The sequence below is a fragment of the Fusarium oxysporum genome, chromosome 2 (genome assembly GCF_000149955.1).
Source record: "Fusarium oxysporum f. sp. lycopersici 4287 chromosome 2, whole genome shotgun sequence".
NCBI lineage: Eukaryota > Fungi > Ascomycota > Sordariomycetes > Hypocreales > Nectriaceae > Fusarium > Fusarium oxysporum.
This window is the reverse complement of record NC_030987.1, coordinates 874,884-896,669: the sequence shown is the minus strand read 5'-3', so window position 1 is coordinate 896,669 and position 21,786 is coordinate 874,884. Positions and strand designations below refer to the sequence as shown.

At 49.6% G+C, this 21,786-nt stretch overlaps 6 protein-coding genes across 11 annotated transcripts; 4 read left to right on the top strand and 2 right to left on the bottom strand.

Annotated features, from left to right (window-relative positions):
* The first annotated feature begins 285 nt into the window (after positions 1-285).
* FOXG_05889 (uncharacterized protein) lies at positions 286-2,213 on the top strand. 2 transcript variants are annotated; one of them, XM_018384340.1, is made up of 2 exons: positions 286-1,198; positions 1,289-2,213. In XM_018384340.1, exons 1-2 carry the CDS (start codon positions 988-990, stop codon positions 1,846-1,848), a joined length of 771 nt encoding a protein of 256 aa, XP_018241411.1. In that variant the 5' UTR covers positions 286-987; the 3' UTR covers positions 1,849-2,213. The 2 variants fall into 2 exon arrangements, with proteins under 2 accessions (XP_018241411.1, XP_018241410.1); XM_018384339.1 differs by having other exon boundaries at positions 286-2,209.
* A 2,574-nt stretch (positions 2,214-4,787) lies between these two features.
* Positions 4,788-9,526, top strand: FOXG_05888 (transcription initiation factor TFIID subunit 1). 5 transcript variants are annotated; one of them, XM_018384336.1, is made up of 4 exons: positions 4,788-7,944; positions 8,109-8,165; positions 8,216-8,410; positions 9,032-9,526. In XM_018384336.1, the coding sequence occupies exons 1-4, from the start codon at positions 4,970-4,972 to the stop codon at positions 9,138-9,140; spliced, it is 3,336 nt and encodes a 1,111-aa protein (XP_018241407.1). In that variant the 5' UTR covers positions 4,788-4,969; the 3' UTR covers positions 9,141-9,526. The 5 variants fall into 5 exon arrangements, with proteins under 5 accessions (XP_018241407.1, XP_018241409.1, XP_018241406.1 ...); XM_018384335.1 differs by having other exon boundaries at positions 4,797-7,944; positions 8,216-9,500; XM_018384334.1 differs by having other exon boundaries at positions 4,798-8,165.
* A 1,232-nt stretch (positions 9,527-10,758) lies between these two features.
* Positions 10,759-14,501, top strand: FOXG_05887 (MADS-box transcription factor, other eukaryote). The gene is made up of 3 exons (XM_018384333.1): positions 10,759-11,969; positions 12,046-12,202; positions 12,290-14,501. The coding sequence occupies exons 1-3, from the start codon at positions 11,914-11,916 to the stop codon at positions 14,033-14,035; spliced, it is 1,959 nt and encodes a 652-aa protein (XP_018241404.1). The 5' UTR covers positions 10,759-11,913; the 3' UTR covers positions 14,036-14,501.
* Positions 12,533-15,431, bottom strand: FOXG_05886 (uncharacterized protein). The gene is made up of 2 exons (XM_018384332.1): positions 14,696-15,431; positions 12,533-14,647 (listed from the first exon to the last, which is right to left on the bottom strand). The coding sequence occupies exons 1-2, from the start codon at positions 15,269-15,271 to the stop codon at positions 14,615-14,617; spliced, it is 609 nt and encodes a 202-aa protein (XP_018241403.1). The 5' UTR covers positions 15,272-15,431; the 3' UTR covers positions 12,533-14,614.
* Positions 15,432-17,505: 2,074 nt separating this feature from the next.
* Positions 17,506-20,260, top strand: FOXG_05885 (uncharacterized protein). Its single transcript, XM_018384331.1, has 4 exons — positions 17,506-17,837; positions 17,910-17,978; positions 18,068-18,305; positions 18,362-20,260. The coding sequence occupies exons 1-4, from the start codon at positions 17,804-17,806 to the stop codon at positions 19,914-19,916; spliced, it is 1,896 nt and encodes a 631-aa protein (XP_018241402.1). The 5' UTR covers positions 17,506-17,803; the 3' UTR covers positions 19,917-20,260.
* A 116-nt stretch (positions 20,261-20,376) lies between these two features.
* On the bottom strand, positions 20,377-21,390 carry FOXG_19137 (uncharacterized protein). Its single transcript, XM_018399320.1, has 2 exons — positions 21,226-21,390; positions 20,377-21,047 (listed from the first exon to the last, which is right to left on the bottom strand). Exon 2 carries the CDS (start codon positions 20,770-20,772, stop codon positions 20,404-20,406), a length of 369 nt encoding a protein of 122 aa, XP_018241401.1. The 5' UTR covers positions 20,773-21,047; positions 21,226-21,390; the 3' UTR covers positions 20,377-20,403.
* Between the last annotated feature and the right edge of the window lie 396 nt (positions 21,391-21,786).

Here is a 21,786-nt window from a genome sequence, read left to right as displayed (position 1 = left end):
ATTACCACGGAACCCAACAGATTATTGACCAGCATCAACACAAGAGAAATTTACTGTCTCGCTAAATGAAGCTTGTGTCTGGATTAAGGCTGAGCCAAGGCAGTCGGACCTTCATTCCGTTTCTTTGTCTCTTGATGCGCGCCTCTGCAATGCAGCAAACCACCACAAACACGCTCCAAAGTAATTAGACCGCTGTGAATGGTTCCTCTGGCTAAGCCACTTTGGTAGGGCTGCTTTTTGTCTCCGCCAAAAACAACAAAAGTCAAAGCACTTTTTGGCTGGAGCCTAACTTAATTTGTTTTCAGAGATTGGCCTCTTTTCAGCTCGTCAAAGCTAAAAAAACGCCAGAGACCAATGCTCTTTCCGCTTCCTACGGTGAATTACCTCCTTAGAGCAGAATATAAAGAAGACAATTCTTCATGCCTTGGCAATTTCCTTCTTCTCAATCAGTCATCATCTCGAAGGAGCTACCAAAACCGGTCGTTCAGTGACCTCATTACAGCTCAGCCAAGACATCCGCTTGTTCTTGCTGTTTAGCGGTCGATCGTCGCCCCCAATCCTTCTGGAAAGAGCGACATCATCATTTCTGTTTACCTCATTCGCCCCTTGAACCTCATCATAGAAGGTCAACCCCGTGATCTTCTGTCGTTGTCGCCTCCGTCACAGCCTCCGAATCTAGAAGAGAAAGCACACCTTGTGGATCCTTGCAATTACCCCCGTCATCAATTCAGTCTTACTTACCCTTCCTCAATTCGGATTTCGGGTATTAAACCTTGGAACTGCCCACTTCGGACTGTTCCATCTTGTTACACCCCCAAACTCAAACTCACGACTTTTTTTTGTTTCTCGTCGGTTTGGCATCTTCTAATCCGAAATCTTTTGGTCTTCGCTTGACTCTGGTTTCCAATTCACAATCGACACTTCTTTGTTTCATCTCGCCTACACCTACCTGCATCCTTTCGTCATACCAAGACAGCTTGGCCCACAATGAGACCAGACTTCGCAGTCGTGCTATTCACACTCATCACATCAACGGTCGCGTCGGCTGCCGACGTACCCCGTCACATAAAGCGCATCGAGTCTGAACCCAGCGCTGATGAGCACGAGCTTTACAAGCGTCGTGGCGGCGGTGGTGGTGGAGCACGCGGAGGTTCCAGCGGCGGAGGTTCAAGAGGATCATCTGGCAGTGGCAGCAGAGGTGGGAGCTCCCGTGGAAGCAGTGGAAGCGGCAGCAGTCGTGGAAGCAGCAGTAGCGGTAGTGGTTCAAAAGGCTCATCATATCGTCCAGGTTCATCAGGCGGCGGCGGCGGTTCTCGCGGTGTCGGTCCTCAGCCCAGCTTCGCAGGCGGTCGATACTACCCCGGTGGTTCATCACGACCTTACAAGTCCGGCGGCTCAAGTCCCGGAAGAATTGCGCCTTACGCTCTAGGTGGTGCTGCTCTGGCATTCTGGCCTGGCGTTTGGCTCTACGGTGCATACATGTATCCTTACTCGCATCCCTACCATTATCACAACGACACCAGCGATGAGGACGAAGAGCGTGATGTCCTCTGCGGATGCTCGCGATACGAGTACTGCGCATGCGACGACAACAACAGCACCCAATACTTCGACGAACTCATCGGAAACGGAAGCTACGACGCGCTCAACAAGTCCATCGTCAACGTCGCAGAGGTCAACGGCACAATGACAATCCTCATCAACGGGACTCTGCCCAATGACACAGCCCTCCCTGACGAGAATGCATCAGACAATGGAGCACTATCAAGACGTGCTTTTCTTACCACAGAGCATTTTGGCTTGGTAGTTATACTCAGCATCGTCGTGGGAATAGTCGAGATTGTCTAGTTGGCTTTCCTCCTTATCCTTGTTCCTTTTTTCGTGATAAAGTGTGTCAGGCGTCGCCGGGCACGCCGAGCAGCAGAAGCAGCCCCGGAAGCTGACCAGTCGCAAGCGCAAGTTTAATGAGTTTATGATCACCGTGTTATTGACGGCGTTAATATCCAACTGGGAGGATTCTTGTGCTGTTAGAGGGTGGCATTATTGCTTTCAAAATCCTTGTACTTATTATTGTTATTGAAGCATTCAGTACTCGTCATACACTACACGACGAACAGAACTTAGTAGAAATACACTGTATCCTTTTCTCTACCCTGTTCCCATCAACGATGCATCATTCGTGATTACCCCAGCAGGCCCCAGTGTGACGTCCGCAGCATTCATGGAGTGAAACAGTCAAGGCAGACTTCATCTCCTGGCATCATCCCTGCGCAAGTTTACCTCACCGTCCAACTCAATGGCTTTAGATACACCTATGGTGCCACGATGTATAGACCGGTGTTTCCAAAACTTGCTCGATATTGAGATAAACGATTGGGGGCCAAAAAGAATATTGTGCTTATTTTGTGTAGGATTTGTTCTATGCAATGCTGCCCTGTCATGATACTCCCCAATCAGGAATCCGCCGAGCTTTTGCGTCATTTGGGATTACCCATCGAATCATGTTGCAATCTCTGGTATTGTAGAGTATTGATCTTGTGTTATAGAGGGTTGATCATAGTGATGATCGTGTATTATGGAGGGTAGATTTCGCTATGGAAGCTTGTTTTCGTATGGGCGCTGTGTTTGACCGAATTGAGCTGTGTTTTCGGGGATCATTTGAAGCAAGCGAGGTTGGGGGAATTTGGGGTTTGTAATTTGGAAATTACAATGACAGCTCATGGCGCTTGTATGCAGGTTATGTGAGTTTATGTATGTTTAACCGGATTGGAAGATAGCAGATTGTTACCTTTACCAGAATTCTGGATCTTGCTTTACGAACTGCGACATCTCACCTGTAGGACAACTTATATCATTAGTAATGCGATAGACGATTATCTCCAGCTTTGACCGAGTAATAAATAACCTGCCTCCATCCTTCATTCCCTGCCGATGAAGTCTCTGTGACAATCGCCAGACTCTACAATACTCTCTATCATACTCAGCAATATTTACAGTCCCACAAGCTGCATATAAACAATATATTCATACAATCTATTCCTCTGTGCGAAGCAGGAAGACTTGGGACCTATATCTTAAGTAATACAAAAGCTCTGGTAAGTTCAGTACAGACTCTAGCAATTTTGGTATATACTTAGCAGGTCTTGAGGCTAGTTATTTCTGGTATCCTTATTAAACGATAAAAACCTTTCTTGATCTCTGAGGCCCCTTCACTATATTGTGATATCAGTAATGGATGCGTCACTTCAGAATCGTGAAGTGTCAAAGTGGTGTTTCGGCTACTCGGAACCGCAACAGGTGGGTGAGCCTGGAGCAACAACCGGTTTCATCTACGATATATGGAGTCAATCTCATACAGAATGCTTTCTTCTGCCATAGAGACTTGCGAGCCTTTCCGTGGCAATGTGTAGTGTCTTCAAAACGCAGCTTCGCCACCAGCCTTGCCAGTTGCTAATCATTCACTGTGTGTTTAATATGGTTATTTCCCTAGTACACAATACAGTAAACAAACTCGCACTTCTTGTGAGGGCTATGTTCCTTAACACTCAAAAGAAAAGTCCAAAGCAATGACTGTGCTTCAATGTCAAGCGTTGCTTATACTTGTGTGCCACCCAACTGGGTCCTTCGTACACCCTGTATTAACAAGACGGCCGGCTTTTACGGTAATTCAAAATCACCTACTCGTACGGTTGCAATTTGAAATGAGTTTTGAGTATGCACATATACTTACTGTGAGGCTGTGGGGAGCAAGTCGTAAGTTCCTGTTCATTTATGATGGCCAATATGAGGCGCCCTATCCACGCAGATTCGGAGTAGATATAAAGTCCATACTAACATTACAATACAAGGCTATATTTCTTTTATATCTACCTTGTGGTTCTTTTGTCTTCTGCAGCAGAGCCGGTAGGTGGTAGATCGTCTGTTGATGCCTACACGGACTTGAGTTGGATAATAAACTTGTGACCATCATTTATCCATAAATGAGGCTCATGATACTTTACATCTCTTCTCAGTCTTAAATTCTCAGAGAAATCTGTAGTGCTAGGTTGCAATTTCACGCCTCGTCTAACAATGAGTCGAGCCTTTGACCGTGAACCTCCTGGCATTGTGCATGCTGGTGGGCGTGCTACGCTCTTGATCTGCTTTCTGCATAACATGAAGCCTTATGTATTTGATGATAAAATATTTTGAGTTAGGTTCCCGGCCACGTATCTATTATTTAGGTTCTCGGTTTGAGAAGATGCCCATCGTAAAGCAGTGATTCACGCCATCGTTACTCTCTATAAATTCGTCAGTTTGCTTCTAGGCAAATTTATTCTTTCAACATATCACATCAACGTAAAAATCTTCATTCGCTCATCTATCTTAGAGTATTACCGTATTGATTTGATCTTATCTTATTGCAACTATCTTATGCTCCTTGGCGACCCCCTTTATAAGTCCAATGTTCATTTACTGGTAACATTTCCTTACAAAGTCACCAGTTTTCAGTTTCAGCTTAAACTCCACAACTCCAGAATTATTCAACCAAGTATGATATCACAGAGACGATAGTGGCTGTAAGGCTTGAGAGCAAAGTTACAACGCCAAGGTGAGTTTCTATTGAGCATCTACACAATAAGTGTTCCTTGTCGCGACAATAGTGTTGAAGTGGAGACCTGCACGCCACTCAACGCCGCCCCATCTCGAAATCCAAGCACTGGCCTTTCCGCTTCCTCCATCCTATCTTGACGTTGATTGGCTGACTCCGCGCTCATTCTCAGGCTCCTGGGCATCTTTCCTGGAGAACGCAACCGTGAACAACTCAGCTCAACGCAAACACGAATTACTTCCCTTCAATCTACACACGACAGCCACGAATCGCCGAGCGACGGCCGATCATCAGCGACGCGATAAAATTATGATATAAGAATAACGACACTTCCGCGGCCTCTTAGCGATCCGATTTCAAGATTGCGACACCGCGATCATGGCTGAAGAGAACGATTTCTCGTCCTTTGACGAGAACGCCTGGAAGGCCCAGGACGCCGCCGACGATCGAGAAATTGCGAAACTACTGGGAGATTCGCAAAATAACGGAGGCGGCATCGTTCTCGACAATGTCGCGTTCGACCAGTCCGGTAAGGCGGACGATGCAGAGGATTACGAAGATATCAGCGACGATGATTTACCAGACGAGGAGGAGCCCAGCGCTGGTGTTTCTATGGAGATGCCTGGCCTCACGGACGATGGCGGAACCAGTCACGATCCAGATGACCTCTTCGGAGAGGGACCTTCTTCACCAGATCCAATTCTAGGTCCCTCTTCCCCAGCACCTCACATTCGCGATGCCGATACTACCGACGACACCCAACCTCTCGATACGAGTCTTAGCTTTCCTGGCATCAACTTCGACCCCGAACCACATCTCGATAACCAGGATCCTGACATTCCCGCACCCGCTGAAACCGTCGAGGACCTCCTAAAAGCTACATGGCCTGCTTTCAAAAAGGGGCACATCTTGACATGGAGCGAACTCCTACCAGCCAAGAAGGCCACATGGAAGGAGAAGAAACCCGTCAAAAAGCCCAAGCAGCTCGTCACCAGCAAACTTACACTCGAACTCGCTCCCGATCAAGAGAAGCTGTTCCGTATCCCAGGCACTGCAACCATCACCCGCAAACCTAGGCAGGGCGAGGAGAGAGGTTTAGTGTACTGTGGCATGGACCAGGAAGATCAGGCCGAAGATAATGTCCAGTTCGATCTCGATCAAGAGTCCGATTCCGAAACGGTTGCTGGCTTCACCCTACGTGATATTGAGCTTGCCTGCGAAGATTGGGGCGCCAGCATTGAGGCTATCGAAGCTGATTTCAAGGCCCGACAAACCGCCGAGCAGCAGGAACAGCAAGCACGGAAGCGCGTGTTTGAAGAGCAGGATGAAGAATGGGATGCTGAGTTCCTGATGGACCTTGGCGACGAGGGACCATCGCGACCGAAGAAACGCAAGACAGTCAAGCTTGGTCTACCAGAGATTCCCCGCTATGCTGCCCCCTCCTTCGACAATTTCGAAGACGCTACCCGCAGAGGCGCCAAGAGGGTGCAACTGGATATGAGCGATCCTTACCTCCTTATCGAAACCCAAGAAACTCAACGAAATGCAAAGCGACCCCGCACAGACAACAAGCTGAAGCGCATGGCTAACGGCAACCTCGGCCGCGATGTCTCCAACCGCTTCAACATCTCGAACGACGAGGCATACGAGGCTTTGAAGGAAAACCACCAAAGCAAGGTTCGCGCTACACTTGGCAACATTTCTGTTGAGCACAGTATGCCCGCTATCAAGCTCTCATGGCCGTACTACAAAGTTAAGCTCGGTGGTACGACAGATGAGTATCATCGCCCTCGTTTCAGGTACAAGAAATTTGCTGGTCATATCATCAAGTTTGACAAGCCTGCACACCAGAAGCGAAAGCAGATGAAGGGCAAAGCGCACGAAGTCTTCCTCAAGTCCAAGGATTTGAGTATTAACGACAACTCAACGGCTGTTCTTTACGAGTACTGTGAGCAACGTCCACGAGTGCTCAGCAGCTTCGGTATGGGCAACCGCTTGATCAACTACTACCGCCGGAAAGACACAAATGAAGACGAGCAACTCCCCAAGCAAGAACTTGGAGAGTATCGCATGCTTCTTCCTGAAGATCGATCCCCGTTTTCCCTCTTTGGCACCGTTGACCCCGGTGAGACTGTACCAACATTACACAACGAGATGTACCGAGCTCCTGTCTTCAAGCATAACCCAAGAGGTAGTGACTTCTTGGTTGTGCGCAGCACCACTGGTGAACATGGTTCGAGGTGGTTTCTCCACAAGATCGATCATCTTTATGTCGTTGGTCAGCAATTCCCTTCAGTCGAGGTTCCAGGACCACACAGTCGCAAGGTTACGAATGCCTCGAAGAACAGAATGAAGATGCTCGCATTTCGCATGATAAGACACAGCGATACCGACAACTGTCAACTGTCCGATATCACCAAGCATATTGCCGACTCAACCGATACTCAAAATCGCCAGAAACTCAAAGAATTCCTGCAGTACGACAGAGAGAGCGGTGAGAAGGGTATGTGGCGGCTGAAACCTGGCGAAATACTGCCTGATGAGAGTACGATTCGTTCCATGATTAAGCCGGAAGAGGTTTGTCTACTTGATGCTATGCAACTTGGTATCAAGGAGCTTGAGGACGCCGGATACGACCCTCGAAATGCTTCCCTCGATGAAGATGTTCAGAACAACGACGCAGATGGGGATGACGATGATGTCGAGGATGAAGGCAGCAAGATTGCCAAGGGCGCCAAAAAGCAGCAAGAGAAGCAAGAAGAAACTCTCGCGGACAAGATGGCCCCATGGAAGACAACCAAGGCTTTCATCGATGCATGCGCTCAAAAGGCCATGCTTCAACTTCATGGTGAGGGAGACCCGACAGGCCACGGTCTTGGCTTCTCCTTCATTCGAACCTCCATGAAGGGTGGATATATCGAGGCAGTTCAGGGACCGCTTGCTACATCTGCAGATGCCATGGAGCGTGAAAAGCGAGCTAATGGTGGCCACGCCTATAATGTCAAAAAGCAGCAAGCAATGTACGAGGAAGGTATTCGAGAAATTTGGGAGAAGCAAAAGTCTACACTCTCAGATGGTCAAGAGCATGACGACAAAGATGTTGCAGTAACAGAAGATGAAGATGATAGATTCAACGTTCAGTCAGCCATGACTCCAGCCCAGTTCGACGACGGTACCAGCCAAATTAGTGGTTTGACTTCGGCAAGTCGACAGCAACGACGCGCTATTCGCATAACCCGAGAGATCCGAATGCCCGATGGCAGTACGCAAGATCGAGTCGAAGTCGTTCACGATCCGGTTGTGATTTCGCAGTATATGAAGCGGCGAACAGAGGCGGATCTTGAGATGAGAGAGTATGTGCACCCACCCAACTCGCGTCAGACAGTCCAGCAGCCACAGAGCAGGGGAGTCGTGACAAGAAAACGTCGACGAACTTACGGAGTCGGCACCCCTGGCTCAAGAAATGACATTGTTGGATTGGAGTTTAGAGCACCGGCTTACGTGTATCTTTCAACAGCATCTACAGCTCCCGTCCTACAGGCAATGCCGACCATGACCGTCTTGCAGGCATTAGGTACGTCTTCTCGAGCCATGGTGTGATAATCGATACTAACAGTAGCGCAGAATCAAGAAGGAGCTCGAACGACTCGAGAAGAACAAAGCTCGACGACAGGCTCGAGAGCAGCAAAAAGAGCTCCACCAAAAGGCCAGCACAGGAGATGCCGGGTCACCCAGTGTCAATGGCGATAAAGTCCCAACTGGAACAACCCGCAAGTGTGCCAATTGTGGCCAAGTCGGTCACATCAAGACAAATAAGAAGTATGAGCCCCCATTCTCCATCATCACTTCCCTTTGTTTCTCCCCCTCCCCCAATGTCATTCAATTGGTGTGCACCTCTAGAGGCCGACAACACAAAGCGCAGTCGCTCGCGCAAGTCCCAATTGCAACTCGCCATGGAGCAATGCGACAAAGACAAGGCACGAGATGCCAGAAGGCGTGCTGAAGAAAAGGCTCGCGAGGACAAGGCAATCGCTCGTCAACTAGAACAGGAGCGGCGAACGGCAGAGAAAGAAGCAGAACGCGGGCGGCGAGATGCGGCGGCCAAGCGGCAGAAAGAAGAGCGTGAAGCCAAAGCCCAGCGAGTTCAAGAGCAACGAGCCGCTGAAGTCAAGCGACGTGAGGAAGAAAAGGCTGAGCGGAAGAGAGTCAAAGAGGAACTCCAGCGCCGTGCCCGCGAGCGAAGAGCCCGCGAACAAGAGATTGCGCGTGCGCGACGTGAAGCTGAGCGCATCCGCTGTGCCTGGAAGGTGCCCAGATGGCGCTCTGGAGGTGCATGGCGTTGAGAAGACCAATTCGTGCAACGACTACCACATCACATACAACATTTCTTTTGTGATTGACTCGTCTTTTCAAAACTCATTACTAACTTGTTCCTCAAAGGTTATGTCCACTGCTTAACGGCACGATGAAGGCGGACAATGGCGCTGCTGAGCACGGAGGCTTTGGTAACTACAATGCTCCAGGAGGCGCTGCTGGATCGCCCAGTTAGAAACCGATTACTGTTCTTAATATGCGAGCTTGGTCTCGATCAGCCAAAACTACGACGTCGACTTTTGAGAATGGTTAGTTGATATGGTTTCATCGTCAGCATGAAGGAAAGCGATGGCTCTATTATTCTTGGTTTTATGTTACTTCAAAAAGGCTTCGGAGAGAGAATCGAGCTGTACATTAGGGAAGCTCTGGTACGCCCTGACGAAACCAGGGGCGGATGGCATTGAAATGGAGTTTGGGATCCTTGTTGCTTCACGGAAAAGGCTGGCATGGCAACAGGAAAGATATTGCATTTACCTAGACTGCGTCGACAGTTCTTCTGACAATATGCTATTAATAACATCATTTGAAACATTAACTTTGTTCCTGTTTGTTTGCCGAACTTCATGATACTACGTACGCTTGACAACGCGGATAGCCATTGCCGGGAAACCCTAGACGAGCAGAGGTAGGGAGAGTCTATTAACTCTGCAAATAGCACCCTTGACAATGATGTGACAAGAAGTGATCCGAGTGTCCATGGATTCGCATGCGGTGAAGATGTCTAGAATACGTAGGTGATGAGTTGTTGGTGGTGCAGTTGACCTCTCACATCTCAGAAGCGGCCAAATTTCGATATGCACATTTAGCCCCCATTATAGTGTCTCCACTGATAAACTGGGTTAATCTCCTGACAAGCTGGGTTAATTGGCCCGCATGGTTGATGCATGACCTGGTCCCGCGTGTGAGGCTGCTATGCATAATTGTATTTTTAGAAGCTGGAAAATGACGGTTGGGAACTAGGGTCTGGCATATGTCATGAGGACGGGGAGATAAGCTATAGCTTTACCGATGCCAATAGCTTCACGAAGGTGTTTAATGAGTCTAACTCTACTGACTCAACTTCTCAGAATCATCATTGTGTCGATCAAGAAAGTCAGAGCTTAGAGCCACCCATCGGGGAGGAGAACAGGCCACGATCATCGACGCAAGGGCAAACCTCAAGCTAAGAGACGCAGCAGCAAAAAACATGGTGGAATACGAAAGCCGTTGCAGCGGAATGGGTGGGAACAAACGAGGCTCAGCTTCCTTTCCCGTCTGTCAAGTTGCATGAAACACAGGAAGCGATATCCGGAAGAGTTGCTTTAGCCTCGTTTGCTCTAGCTGATGTGTTGTTTCCGCTTGACTCAAACCAGGATATGGCCTAGGCTTTGTGGTTTCAAGACGATAAGAGCTGTCTTGAGAAGTTGGTGGTTGAGCCTTAGGCTTCTTATTTGTTCGTGAAGAGATTTGGAGTTGAGACTTTTCCTTCTGCCAAGAGCCGTGGCTAATATTATACCTGATATACCTTCGACTGCTCTGTCAAAAAATCCCTAGCCAGATCTAGATAGAAAGCAATGTGGTGCGACAAACGTCAAGTCAATGATGTTATTTCTAAAAGTCGGTGGTTGGACCTCCACTGTCCAAGTTCCATTCCGCTGTTGCGTCCCGTCCTGGTCTGTCTCCCTGAACTTTGGCGCCTCTTTAGGGGACCATTCCAGGGCTTCGAGTGCCGTAGTCCAGGCCCTGCTCCACTAAACCCACCATGACGGTGAGCCCCGCCTGACTTGTATCCAATCACGCTCACCTTATCTAAGCAAGGAGTTTTTCCTGCGGGTTCCATGCTGCCTTCTTTTTTTCCCTCCCGTCGCTTTCTCCATCCCGCACCCGCACGCACGAGTGAAAGTGAACACGATCCGTCTATTATTAGAAGCCATCCATCTATTCCCATCCCAACCACAGACGCCAGATTCAGCCCCATCGACGTCTTATCGATCCAAAACCTTCAACTTAACGGTCGCTCGTTTGTGTCATTTTTTCCCACTCTTTGCCCCCTTTCTCAAGCGCAAGCGCAAGCGCCAGGAAATCCCAAAGCCCTCTCTTGATCGCTCAAATCTTACTTTTCTATCGCTATCGCGTCGCGTCGCGCAACGGTCTTGAGGCAGATCTCATCTAAACCTAGTCTCCTTGTCGCAACGGCTCTCGTGAACTCAAAATTTCATCTGCGCATCAAATCTGATGATATACGCGACTCGCATGCCTGCGTCACTCATCCTCTGCCTCACTCAGTACCCTCTTCTATCCCGCTCCCCTCAGGGCTAAAAAAGAGGTACCACCAAAGGCCAAGCTTAAAAAGAGATACCGTCGACGCGCTACTGCACCAAGTACCCCTCCACCAGCTGCCGGCCACTAAGCTACAAAGGCAGCCAACGGCCTGGGGGTCCTTCGACTGAAAGGTTACTTCTACTTCGGCTTGTCCCAGCTCCAAGCAAAGCAGAGCAGAGCAAGCCAAACCACCTTCGCTTCCCTCATCAAATCCTCTCCCGCTCCCACTCTTTTTTTCCTCTTAAACAACCTTCCACGGCCACCGCGACAGCCGCCTCCGTCATCTCACGCAACCTGCTCCTCTTCTCTCGGCTTTATCCATCGACTTTTTCGGTTTATTTCTCCGTTTCCTCAAGCGTTCTTTGGTAGCATCCACTTTACCACGCCGTTTAACTATTCTTTGTTCTCGCTTACGATCACGACTACAACCGCGCTTCAACTTGACCTTAACCTCGCGACTCGACTTTCTCCGCTTCAAACTGTCGACTCCTTTTCTTTGCGACGATCTGCGCGACCCAGTTCCAATTCCACCCTGCTCCACTACCAACGTCTCAGGCATCTTCCAAATCTCCTTGGCCGCAACCGTTGAGCTTCCCCGCGTGGAAACGCGACACATTTCTCCAACTTGAACTGCACAACCGTTCAACATGGGACGAAGAAAGATTGAGATTAAGGCGATCAAAGATGACAGGAATCGCTCTGTGTAAGTAAACCCCAGGAACGGCTACAAATCACCAGACCTTGGGGTCTTCAAGTTCGCGACTAACTGGCGCACAAAGCACCTTCCTGAAACGCAAGGGCGGTCTTTTCAAGAAGGCTCATGAGCTTTCCGTCCTTTGCTCCGTCGATGTCGCCGTCTTCATTTTCGGTAACAACAAGAAACTTTACGAATATTCGTCAACGGATATGCGAGAGCTTATCCACCGATATCAATATGTGAGTCCCACCTCTGGAGGTGGTTGCAACGCCTCTGAACATAGGCTGCGACTACGACGCGCTGTATTATTTGCTAATAGATAATAGCATGGCGGTCCCAGTGAACACAAAGGTCCTTCCGACTTCAACGGTGGAAACGATGATGACGAGGATGAGGAGAACGACGGCACCCCTCCCCATGGTCCTGAAGTTGTCGAGAACCAGATGATGCCTCCCCATGCTTACGGACAACATCAACCTCCTTTCCCACAGATTCGGCATCATACACCTTCAGCATCACCACCTATTGGCAATGGCGGCCCATTCCAAGCGCATCCTGGTCATCCTATCCAGCGACAACATACTCCGCAACCATCGATCGGCTCACGACCGGCATCTCGAACGGATATGCGCCGCATGGGTCCCGGCATGGTCCAGCCTCCACCTCCGGCCGGCCCTCCGCATCCCGGAATGAATTACATGCCCAACCCGCCTATCTACAACTCGCCTCATCCTCCCGGTCTAATACCTCAACATGGTCCTCATCCTCAATATGCTTATCATCAACAGCCTAGCCATATGCAGCAACCAGGACCGTACATGGATGACCGCAGGTCCCCGATGCCCTCTCCGATGCCTCCCGCTTACACTTCGCAACCGCCGTCACAACCAATTCAAGCTCCTGTTCGTCCAACGCCATCGCCTCAACCACCTCAACAACAGCTTCCTCCAAACATGTCACAAATGTCACCTCCGCCGCCCCAGCCTGAACGTCGCCTTCATGATCCTCCGCCACCGCCTCCCGTGGAACCCAAGACGGAACCACAAGAACGCCCTCAGCCGCCATTACTGAACACGGACAGTGCCATTAAGAAGCTACCTCAAAGAAAATCTCACAGTATCTTCACTCCCATCGAAGAGAACCGGTCTATTTTGTCCCAGCATCTGGCATCTTTTACTTCCGAGTCGAACAAATCAGAGTCTGCTGCTGCCGCTGCCGCTGCTAATGCTGCAAACGCCGCCAACCGTTCACAATCAGTTGATGTGGCTGCACTGAACCGGGCCGCGGATGGGCCCAAATCATCACCCCATTTGCCACAGCGTGCCAGTACTCAGACCGATGAAAAGTCTCGAACGGTATCGCTGTCGTCAATACCAGAAACTACTTTGACTCCGCCTTCGCGTTCTAACAGTGCAAAGGCCGGCGGTCCTGGAGGAGCTCGACCTCGTGGCCCTCGCTTAACGGTGCAGATTCCGGATGGAGGATCTGAAGGCGGCGGTAGCGCACGAACGGCAGAGTCAAACTCGCCGCGGGTCGCCACAGAAACTACAACGCAGGCGCCCCAGCGCCACAACTCTCAGTCATCACTTGTGCTTCCTCCTCCCTCTCCGTCTGCGTCAGCAATATTGTCCGCAGGTGCTACTGGTCCGCCAAATCCTTTTGCCCGGCCGCCTCCTCAGCAGAATGTGAATGGTGATACTCCTGTCTCTGCCTTGCCATCACGTTTCTTGACAAATGAACTCCTTCCGAGCCCAAGTAGCTTCTATCCCGATTGGAACTTCCGGGGAGGTGACAGTAACACACTACCAAGTCCGCTGAACTTTGCAACGCCAGTTGTCGGTTCAGGCCCTAGTTTCCTCAGAGATGACCTGAATACGACACCAAATGCAAACTCAAACGCTTTCAAGGACAGAGATCCTCTGCCTAATGCCAATGGGAGCTCAGGTCAAAACTTGAGTGTAGCTCCAAGCAATTCTACTGCAACGAAACGAAAGACTCCTGAGCCAGGAGCCACAACGCAGAGCGATACTGCGGAGGAGTCAGAACCAAAGCGGTTGAAGGTGGACGAGTAATGCTCGTCGAAAAGTGTTCTCATAAAAAAGTTCTTTTTGCTATACGCTTCAATCGACAGGGCATCATAGGCTGGCCTCTGCATGCCAGTCATAGAACGTCATCAGTACCGGCCAGTGTCTTGTTTACGGCCTTACAGTCTCTTGTTTTGAGGCAGCTTTTGCCTGTATTCCTTTCATCTTGAATATTATGCCTGGATTGTGAGCCCCTTGAGTATAGGGAGGGGTAACTTGCAGAGTCTGGGGGAGCGAACTGTGCAGAATAGCCTGCATGACTAAAAAGTGGAGGGAGTTTGTTCTGGAGGTATAGTCCTTGTTGTAATTTATGTCTGTTTCGGAGGGTGTCGTTTCTGGGAGTTCGGATAGATGATACCGGCGACGAACATGTTGACCTAATCAATATACTGGATGAATAGCAGACTGATGCATGGTGATGTCTTTGAACCTCGTGTATTATCCTGCGTGCCACTACCTGCAGCGAAAGTATCCCGACCTCTTATGCAAATATCTAGCTATATCCAAACTTGCCTAGTCATTAATCTATCATTATTCGTGTATCTGTACCCATCAGACGCTGTCTGTCTAAGCGTAGTTCAAAACTCCTTTCAGAATCCACTGTATCTCAAGTTAGCATGCCTCCCATCATGATCTCATTCAACTTACCAGTTCTCCATTCCCAACCTGACTAGCCACTCTCTCAACCTCAACCTCATCAGGCATAATAACCCTCCGTCCCTCCTTAACCTCCCACCAAACCTCCTTCCCCCCAAGCGTCTTACTCTTCTCCCCCTTCTCCCACGGACTAATAGGCACAAGATGCGCCTCCACAAACCGTTTCATATTCTCCCTCGCCCTATCCTGCCCTCCATCACCCTCATACGCATCAGCACCAAAATTATTATAATCAGCGGGTTGTTCCCACGGTTTGCGCGGTAGCGCATCAACAGCTGAGTTCAGCGGCGCAAGAACAGTGGTATTCGTCGATAGATCGCTGAGTCTTGTATCTGTGGAGGGCTGCATGCGCGCGAACGATGAGAATGATGTTAAGCCGCGGTTGGAGCCTAGGATGTCGCCGAGGGCGACGGAGGGTTGGACGGAGGGCGGGTTGGAAGACATTAGAGGGAGATGGCCTTTTAGAGGGATGGGAGGTTTGGGGAGGGGTGCTTGATTGTCGCGGAGAGGAGACTGTGAGGCGGTTGTTAGGCTGAATAGAGCTGTTAGGGCGATAAGAGGTTTCATTGTGAATATGTTGATGCAGGTTTAGGTTATGGTTGAGGTTTGACAGTATGTACGTCATGAGGGGATTTGCATGTTGGGGGTAACGTGATTGGTCACGGGATCGTTATCTCAATGACTTAAACCAGAAAGTTACGCCGCATGTCTGATACATTCTTTGGGGATCTGCTATCTAGTGTTTATTTAGAACAGCAGCTCACCCTATGTTTATGGTGTTGGTAATAATTCTGGTGCACGAGAACCCGTAAATGCATAATCGTTGCGAGCCACAAGACGAACCATCCTGTGTTTTCCAACGGGAGTCAGAGTTGGCTTTAAGATAACACATATTGAAGTGCCGAAGACTATTCAGGCTGATATAATCTTAAACTGCTCTGGTTATTTCTTGTAACAATACTCTGTAAGACGTTTTTGTTTGTACACAGCCGCTCACAGTCGAACTTGACATATGAGTGTTTGATGCGGGTTCCAATCAAAGAGGACTCGATTCGCATGGTATACATTGTATATTTCCAACCGTCGGCTGTCCTAGTGGGTCTCCTACCCGGTAGCAGAGATTCAGGGACATGTCACCTACGTCATTGGCTTTGAGATTGAACCCTGCATGAGGAGTCCCTTTTGCAAAAATGGAAAAGGGATCAGCGAAGCAACAGCAGACCGTCTAGACTGCAGGTTACAATCAGCCTGATTCGACTCGGACTCTGAGTTCCATTGACCCTTCGGTACTGGTATTCACATGTGAAAACACGCTGAGTCAGCCCCCAGGTTTCAGTAAGACGGCAGAGGTTCTGGACAAATGGAAGAGCAGAAGTGGCGGAGGCTCAGACAATTTCCGGGGTCAGATGATGCACGTGTAAGAATCTGGGGAAAACTTAAGCCCAAGGAGGACTCTAATCCCCAGAGAAAGAATGGAGGCAAGACTTTCACGTGCTTTTTCAGAACAGGAAGCGAATGAGCGACGTCGAAAAGGAAACCAGCTGACCAGATCAAACTGTCACAAGCCTAAGAATGAATGCCTGTCACTGGATCTCTAGTCATGAACGTGGGGAAGACGGCGTCATGGACAAGATGCGGGAGGGTTTCAGTTATGCAGACGATTCATGTGCTTTTTTTTTTTTTTTTTTTTGGAGTAGGAGATAGCATGTGAAAGTCTGATGATTTATTGAACTCGAGAGGAAGAATTGATCAGTTCAGATCACGTGTACGGTTCAAAGTTCATGTTTAAGTGATCCGTGGTGTGTCCGGTTACTTGGCCGAGGCGGTCGGTCACAAGTCCGGCTGTGTGGGGTTTGGAGAAGAGAGACATAATTGGATGAGTCTCAGGTGTCAGAACGAGGAGAAAGATGAAGAGTGAGGAGATTGCATGAGGAGAATTGTTTTTTCACATGCTCAGAGTTATAATAAAATAAATAGACGAGATATAATACACCCGGTTAAAGACCATGCTCCCATGATAGACTCCTTATTACCTAGACAAGTCGGAACCCCGGAACCCCGGAACAACACTGTAGTGTTGACTTAACACCTTAGCCTGAGATGCTGTAGCTTTCCCCACAATGTCCTCAGAAGCGGAGACCTCGGCACATCAGTCGCGAGAGAGGCCATTGTCGGTGGGTTGCCCGGTCGCCTGGTAGACAAATGCGATGCGGTGTTTCGGCGTAGCTTACGGCGAAGGCAGCGAGTAACTGAGCCGAAGTGGTCTTTGTTGGGGACAGAATGTGGACTAGAGACTATAGGACCCTCAATTGGTGAGAAGTCTCAAGTCTACAGAGTATTGCACCTCAATAGGCGAGTAAACGTTCATATGAAAGTTCAACTGATGGAATTGATGCATCTCCCCTAATCCCCAAATTCTAACTGTAGCGGGGGTGGATACAGGGAACTAACGCTAAGTCTCAGTGGGCATTGCAGCCGCTTCCGGGGAGAGGTCCTAGGCCTTGGCCTTGCTATGCTGAGAAAATGGTGGCATCTGATTTGCTGCAAGTTCAAAGTCCGTCAGGTCAATGTTTGCGACAGTTCATGAACAGAGAGGCCAAAAGACATGAAAAAGAATCATCTAACAGATGAGGGGAGAGTAAAAGTATAGATACGTCATTAGATCAATAATAATAGAGTAATATGTGCTGTTTTTGTGGTAAAACAAGTACTTGAACCTCGTCGATGACCCACGTCGTTAAACTCACCTCTCCCCTCAGGCGGCCCAGCCCACGCCCGCTCTTTTTTGCACGCGCTCATCATTCATTCATGGTTCGACCTCGGCATCCACTACTGGGTAACGCCTGACTACCTTGCATCTTTCGGTTCGGTGCTTGCCTCTCGCCCTCGGCCTTGTTGGCGTCCATCGATCGCATACAGTACTAAATAAGAACTTGTCCCTTGATCCTCCTCTTCCTCCGACTTTTTTCTTTTTGAACCTGTATTCTTATTCCCCCTCCCAAGAACATCTCCCCTTTACTATTGTATTCTTGCGTGGGAGTCAGCCGTGTCTTCTTTATACCCTCTCCACATACTCACATACACAATACACACGCAACAATGGCTCCTAGAGTGATTGTCGTTGGCGGTGGCCGTAAGTTGACACCGATTCGCCTCTTGGAGGCTTTGCGCCGTGTGTTGCGACAATTCTAACATCTGTTTTCAGTCTCTGGTCTGTCTGCTGCGCACACCATTTACTTGGCTGGCGGCAACGTTGTTGTCCTCGACAAGCAGGGTACGTCACTACCAACTCTCACTAACCCAGCGCATTGAAGCGCCTGGACTTAGTAGACCGCAACATTCACTGACATTCGCTTCCTGTAGGCTTCTTCGGTGGAAACTCTACCAAGGCTACTTCCGGCATCAACGGTGCTCTCACAAGGACACAGGTTGAGTCTGGCATTCCCGACAGCGTCAAGCAGTTCTACGATGATACTCTCAAGTCTGCCCGTGACAAGGCTAGACCCGACCTTATCAAGGTTCTTACCTACAAGTCCGCTGCTGCTGTCGAGTGGCTTCAGGATGAGTTCAACCTCGATCTCACCCTCGTCTCTCGTCTCGGGTATGTTCAATTCGCCTCCCGTCAGCATTGAAACAATAACCTAACAATCATCACAGTGGTCACTCCCAGCCCCGAACCCACCGAGGCCACGATGCCAAGTTCCCTGGTATGGCCATCACATACGCCCTGATGCAGCGCCTTGAGGAGCTTGCCGAGAGCGAACCCGGCCGCGTCGAGATCATCAAGAAGGCCCGCGTCACCGAGCTTAACAAGGAGGGTAACAAGGTCACTGGTGTCAAGTACGAGTACAACGGTGAGATCGTCTCCATTGACGGTCCCGTTGTCCTCGCTACTGGTGGCTACGCCGCTGATTTCTCCGACTCTTCCCTGCTCAAGAAGCACCGACCTGATACCTATGGCCTTGCCACCACAAACGGCACACACGCTACTGGTGACGGTCAGAAGATGGTTATGGCCATTGGCGGTAACGGCATTGACATGGACAAGGTCCAGGTCCACCCCACAGGTCTCGTCGACCCCAAGGACCCCGGCTCCAAGTGGAAGTTCCTTGCTGCTGAGGCTCTCCGTGGTGAGGGTGGTCTCCTCCTCAACGCCGATGGTGACCGATTCTGTGATGAGCTCGGTCACCGTGACTACGTCTCCGGCATGATGTGGGAGGAGAAGAAGAAGAACAAGTTCCCCATTCGCCTTGTTCTCAACTCCAAGGCCTCCAAGGTTCTTGACTTCCACACCCGCCACTACTCTGGCCGTGGTCTCATGAAGAAGATGACCGGTAAGGAGCTCGCCAAGGAGATTGGCTGCACTCCTGAGCATCTCCAGAAGACCTTCTCTACCTACAACGACATTGCCGATGGCAAGCAGAAGGACCCCTGGGGCAAGAAGTTCTTCCACAACTTGCCCGTCAACGTTGACGATGACTTCCACGTCGCCGTCATGGAGCCCGTTCTCCACTTCACCATGGGTGGTATTGAGATCAACGACAAGGCCCAAGTCCTCAACCAGGAGAAGCAGCCCTTCGAGGGTCTCTACGCCTGTGGTGAGTTGGCTGGTGGTGTTCACGGCGCCAACCGTCTTGGTGGTTCTTCTCTTCTCGGCTGTGTTGTCTACGGTCGTGTTGCTGGTGACACTGCCAGCAACTACCTCTTCCAAAACGCTCTCAAGGGCGGTGCCGGCAGCGCTGCTGAGCGTGTTGGTCAGATCTCTCTGCACCTTGACCCCTCAGTGCCCAACCAGGTAACTGTCTCTTGGGGTGCTCCCGGCGCCGCTCCCTCAGGCTCTGGTGCTCCTTCAAAGGTTGACGAACAGGCCACAGCCTCTGCTGGCCCCAACCCTACCAAGGACGACGGTGCCAAGGCTGCTAAGCCCAACGACCCCAAGGCCTTCAAGGTTCCTGAGAAGGAGTTCACCATGGAGGAGATCGCCAAGCACAACACCAAGGACAACGTCTGGGTCGTCGTTAAGGGTGTCGTCATGGACCTCAGCAACTGGCTCGAGGAGCACCCTGGTGGCGTACAGGCCATCCTGAACTTCATGGGCCGCGACGCGACTGAGGAGTTCGAGATGCTGCACGACGACGAGGTCATTCCCAAGTACGCGCCTCAGCAGGTCATTGGCCGCGTCAAGGGCCAGGAGGTTACTCTTGAGCCTTAGGTCGAATGTCTGATGTAACTATGGTGACGCGGCGATGACTCTTGTGTGATTTTTTGTGCGAGAATTTTGTAGTACCCTATGCCCGCAAAAAGAAGGGCTCTGGCAAATATTAGGCGTCTGGGATTTTTGTATTCATAGGCGGGATGCATACAAGCTTGTTGCTAAATCTAGTTTATAAATTTATGAAGATATTTTTAACATTAATAACCCGTCTCTGTGCAGTTTGTCTGGTGGTGAAACTTAGGTGTTGGCGGCTGTGTTAGTCAATGATAGGGATGCCTTAGGGAGAAGGAAAACTTCTGATGTTAATTAGGGTACTAAAATAATTGGTCTCAAGGTTTCCTTTACCTAGGACTTGATATCACTTAGAAAAGAGGTCCTAGGTTTTCTTGCCCCCTCTTGGGATGGTGGCTTGGAGGTTATCGAACATTGCACATGTATCACGAAGTGCCTGACGATCAGGCTTATCTGGGATTGTTTCAGTCTGTTACACTCCACGCGGCCCTGAGAATACGTTGCATTGACGATAGTATGACTGAACTGAATACAACAATAACAGCTTGTGCCACTTTCGAGATCTTTTGATATCCAGCTGTGATGTATTTGAGGTACTGAACACACCAAGCAGGAACGGTAAACCAACGAAACAACAACCGCCAACCTTTATCTGATATCTAATTGACAATGCTGTTATCACTCCGGCCTCAATGGTATTGTACATGAGACATATACGAAAAACGCCCGTTTTATCACCATGTTTGACAGTCCAGGGTAGGTTCACAAGATTCGACTCAACGTTGTATGTGCTTGACCTTACACTTGCGTCCCTTTCCGTCCGCTCTCCCGACAATTCCATCTAAGCCATGGTACACAAGAAATATACGAATTTCTCTTTATGATCTGATATGTCCAGCAGAGATGATCTAGCAGCCACGTGAAAGACGACCGCCGTTCGTAGTAAGCAGCATTTCTGACACGCTACCAAGGAATGGCTCGGCCTTATGTCGTTAACCCATGTTTCAACCCCAGCCTTTCTGCACCCCGCAGAGCCATGTCTTTCGATGAAAAAAGAACACTGTGGTGCCAGCCGTGACACTTGGGGGAATACTGCACTGTAGACTAGGTACCTGTCTGCTATGTGTCAACAGGGTGACAATGAAACTTGACACTATCTAAATATATTCGGCGGAGTCTCCATTGTATGATGATCTGATGGCTATAACACAGATCTTGTTATCGCATTTGACAGGACGCAAAGGAACCCTCATCAGTGAGTGCACATACTCCCGAAAAGGGCGGGATAACTAACATTCTGTCGTACCGAGTCTTGCGTACCAGGCCACAAGTGAACACGCCAAGCAAGCACCGTCGCATGACCTGAGAAACTCGCTGTTGGTGATGTGATGGGCAGTAGAAGTTCAAGGTACTGTTCGCATCAACCAATCGCCGACTCAAATCAAATCAAATCAAATCAAATCAAATCAAATCAAATCAAATCAAATCAGAGTGTCAACAACTCCTGTCTCTGGCTGTGTTTTCGGCTCCCGAGCGGCTGAACCCGGTCTCGTGGGAAAGGGTTCAAGTAATAAATCAGACCATATTTGAAGCTTAAAAAGCCCCATAACAAAGAGAGAGAAAAACTCGCTTGTGGTATCCCCCATTCTTTGTTCAGATTCATGAACTTGACTTGGCTCCCTGCCTACAAGGGTTGCCCGTTGGTCAAGTATCAGTACCGGACCCGGACTAAAACCCCGGGGTGATTTGTCTGGGGGAAACTGGAGACTGTGTGACTCTGCACGTTGCACAAAAGTACTGATCATGCAATCAGGTTGAGTGAAGGGACTTGTCTCTACAGTCTGGGGAGAAAAGG

Excerpts from the sequence above, each read along its gene's own strand:
- FOXG_05889 (XM_018384339.1), top strand. The coding sequence starts at position 988 with ATGAGACCAGACTTCGCAGTCGTGCTATTCACACTCATCACATCAACG.
- FOXG_05888 (XM_018384334.1), top strand. The coding sequence starts at position 4,970 with ATGGCTGAAGAGAACGATTTCTCGTCCTTTGACGAGAACGCCTGGAAG. Across the intron at positions 8,166-8,215 it reads GACCGTCTTGCAGGCATTAG|AATCAAGAAGGAGCTCGAAC; the intron begins GTACGTCTTCTC and ends ACAGTAGCGCAG. Across the intron at positions 8,411-9,031 it reads CACATCAAGACAAATAAGAA|GTTATGTCCACTGCTTAACG; the intron begins GTATGAGCCCCC and ends TGTTCCTCAAAG.
- FOXG_05885 (XM_018384331.1), top strand. The coding sequence starts at position 17,804 with ATGGCTCCTAGAGTGATTGTCGTTGGCGGTGGCC. Across the intron at positions 17,979-18,067 it reads TGTTGTCCTCGACAAGCAGG|GCTTCTTCGGTGGAAACTCT; the intron begins GTACGTCACTAC and ends CGCTTCCTGTAG. Across the intron at positions 18,306-18,361 it reads ACCCTCGTCTCTCGTCTCGG|TGGTCACTCCCAGCCCCGAA; the intron begins GTATGTTCAATT and ends CAATCATCACAG.
- FOXG_05887 (XM_018384333.1), top strand. The coding sequence starts at position 11,914 with ATGGGACGAAGAAAGATTGAGATTAAGGCGATCAAAGATGACAGGAAT. Across the intron at positions 11,970-12,045 it reads GATGACAGGAATCGCTCTGT|CACCTTCCTGAAACGCAAGG; the intron begins GTAAGTAAACCC and ends TGGCGCACAAAG. Across the intron at positions 12,203-12,289 it reads TTATCCACCGATATCAATAT|CATGGCGGTCCCAGTGAACA; the intron begins GTGAGTCCCACC and ends AATAGATAATAG.
- FOXG_19137 (XM_018399320.1), bottom strand. The coding sequence starts at position 20,772 with ATGGAATTGTCGGGAGAGCGGACGGAAAGGGACGCAAGTGTAAGGTCA.
- FOXG_05886 (XM_018384332.1), bottom strand. The coding sequence starts at position 15,271 with ATGAAACCTCTTATCGCCCTAACAGCTCTATTCAGCCTAACAACCGCC. Across the intron at positions 14,648-14,695 it reads AGGTTGGGAATGGAGAACTG|TGGATTCTGAAAGGAGTTTT; the intron begins GTAAGTTGAATG and ends CTTGAGATACAG.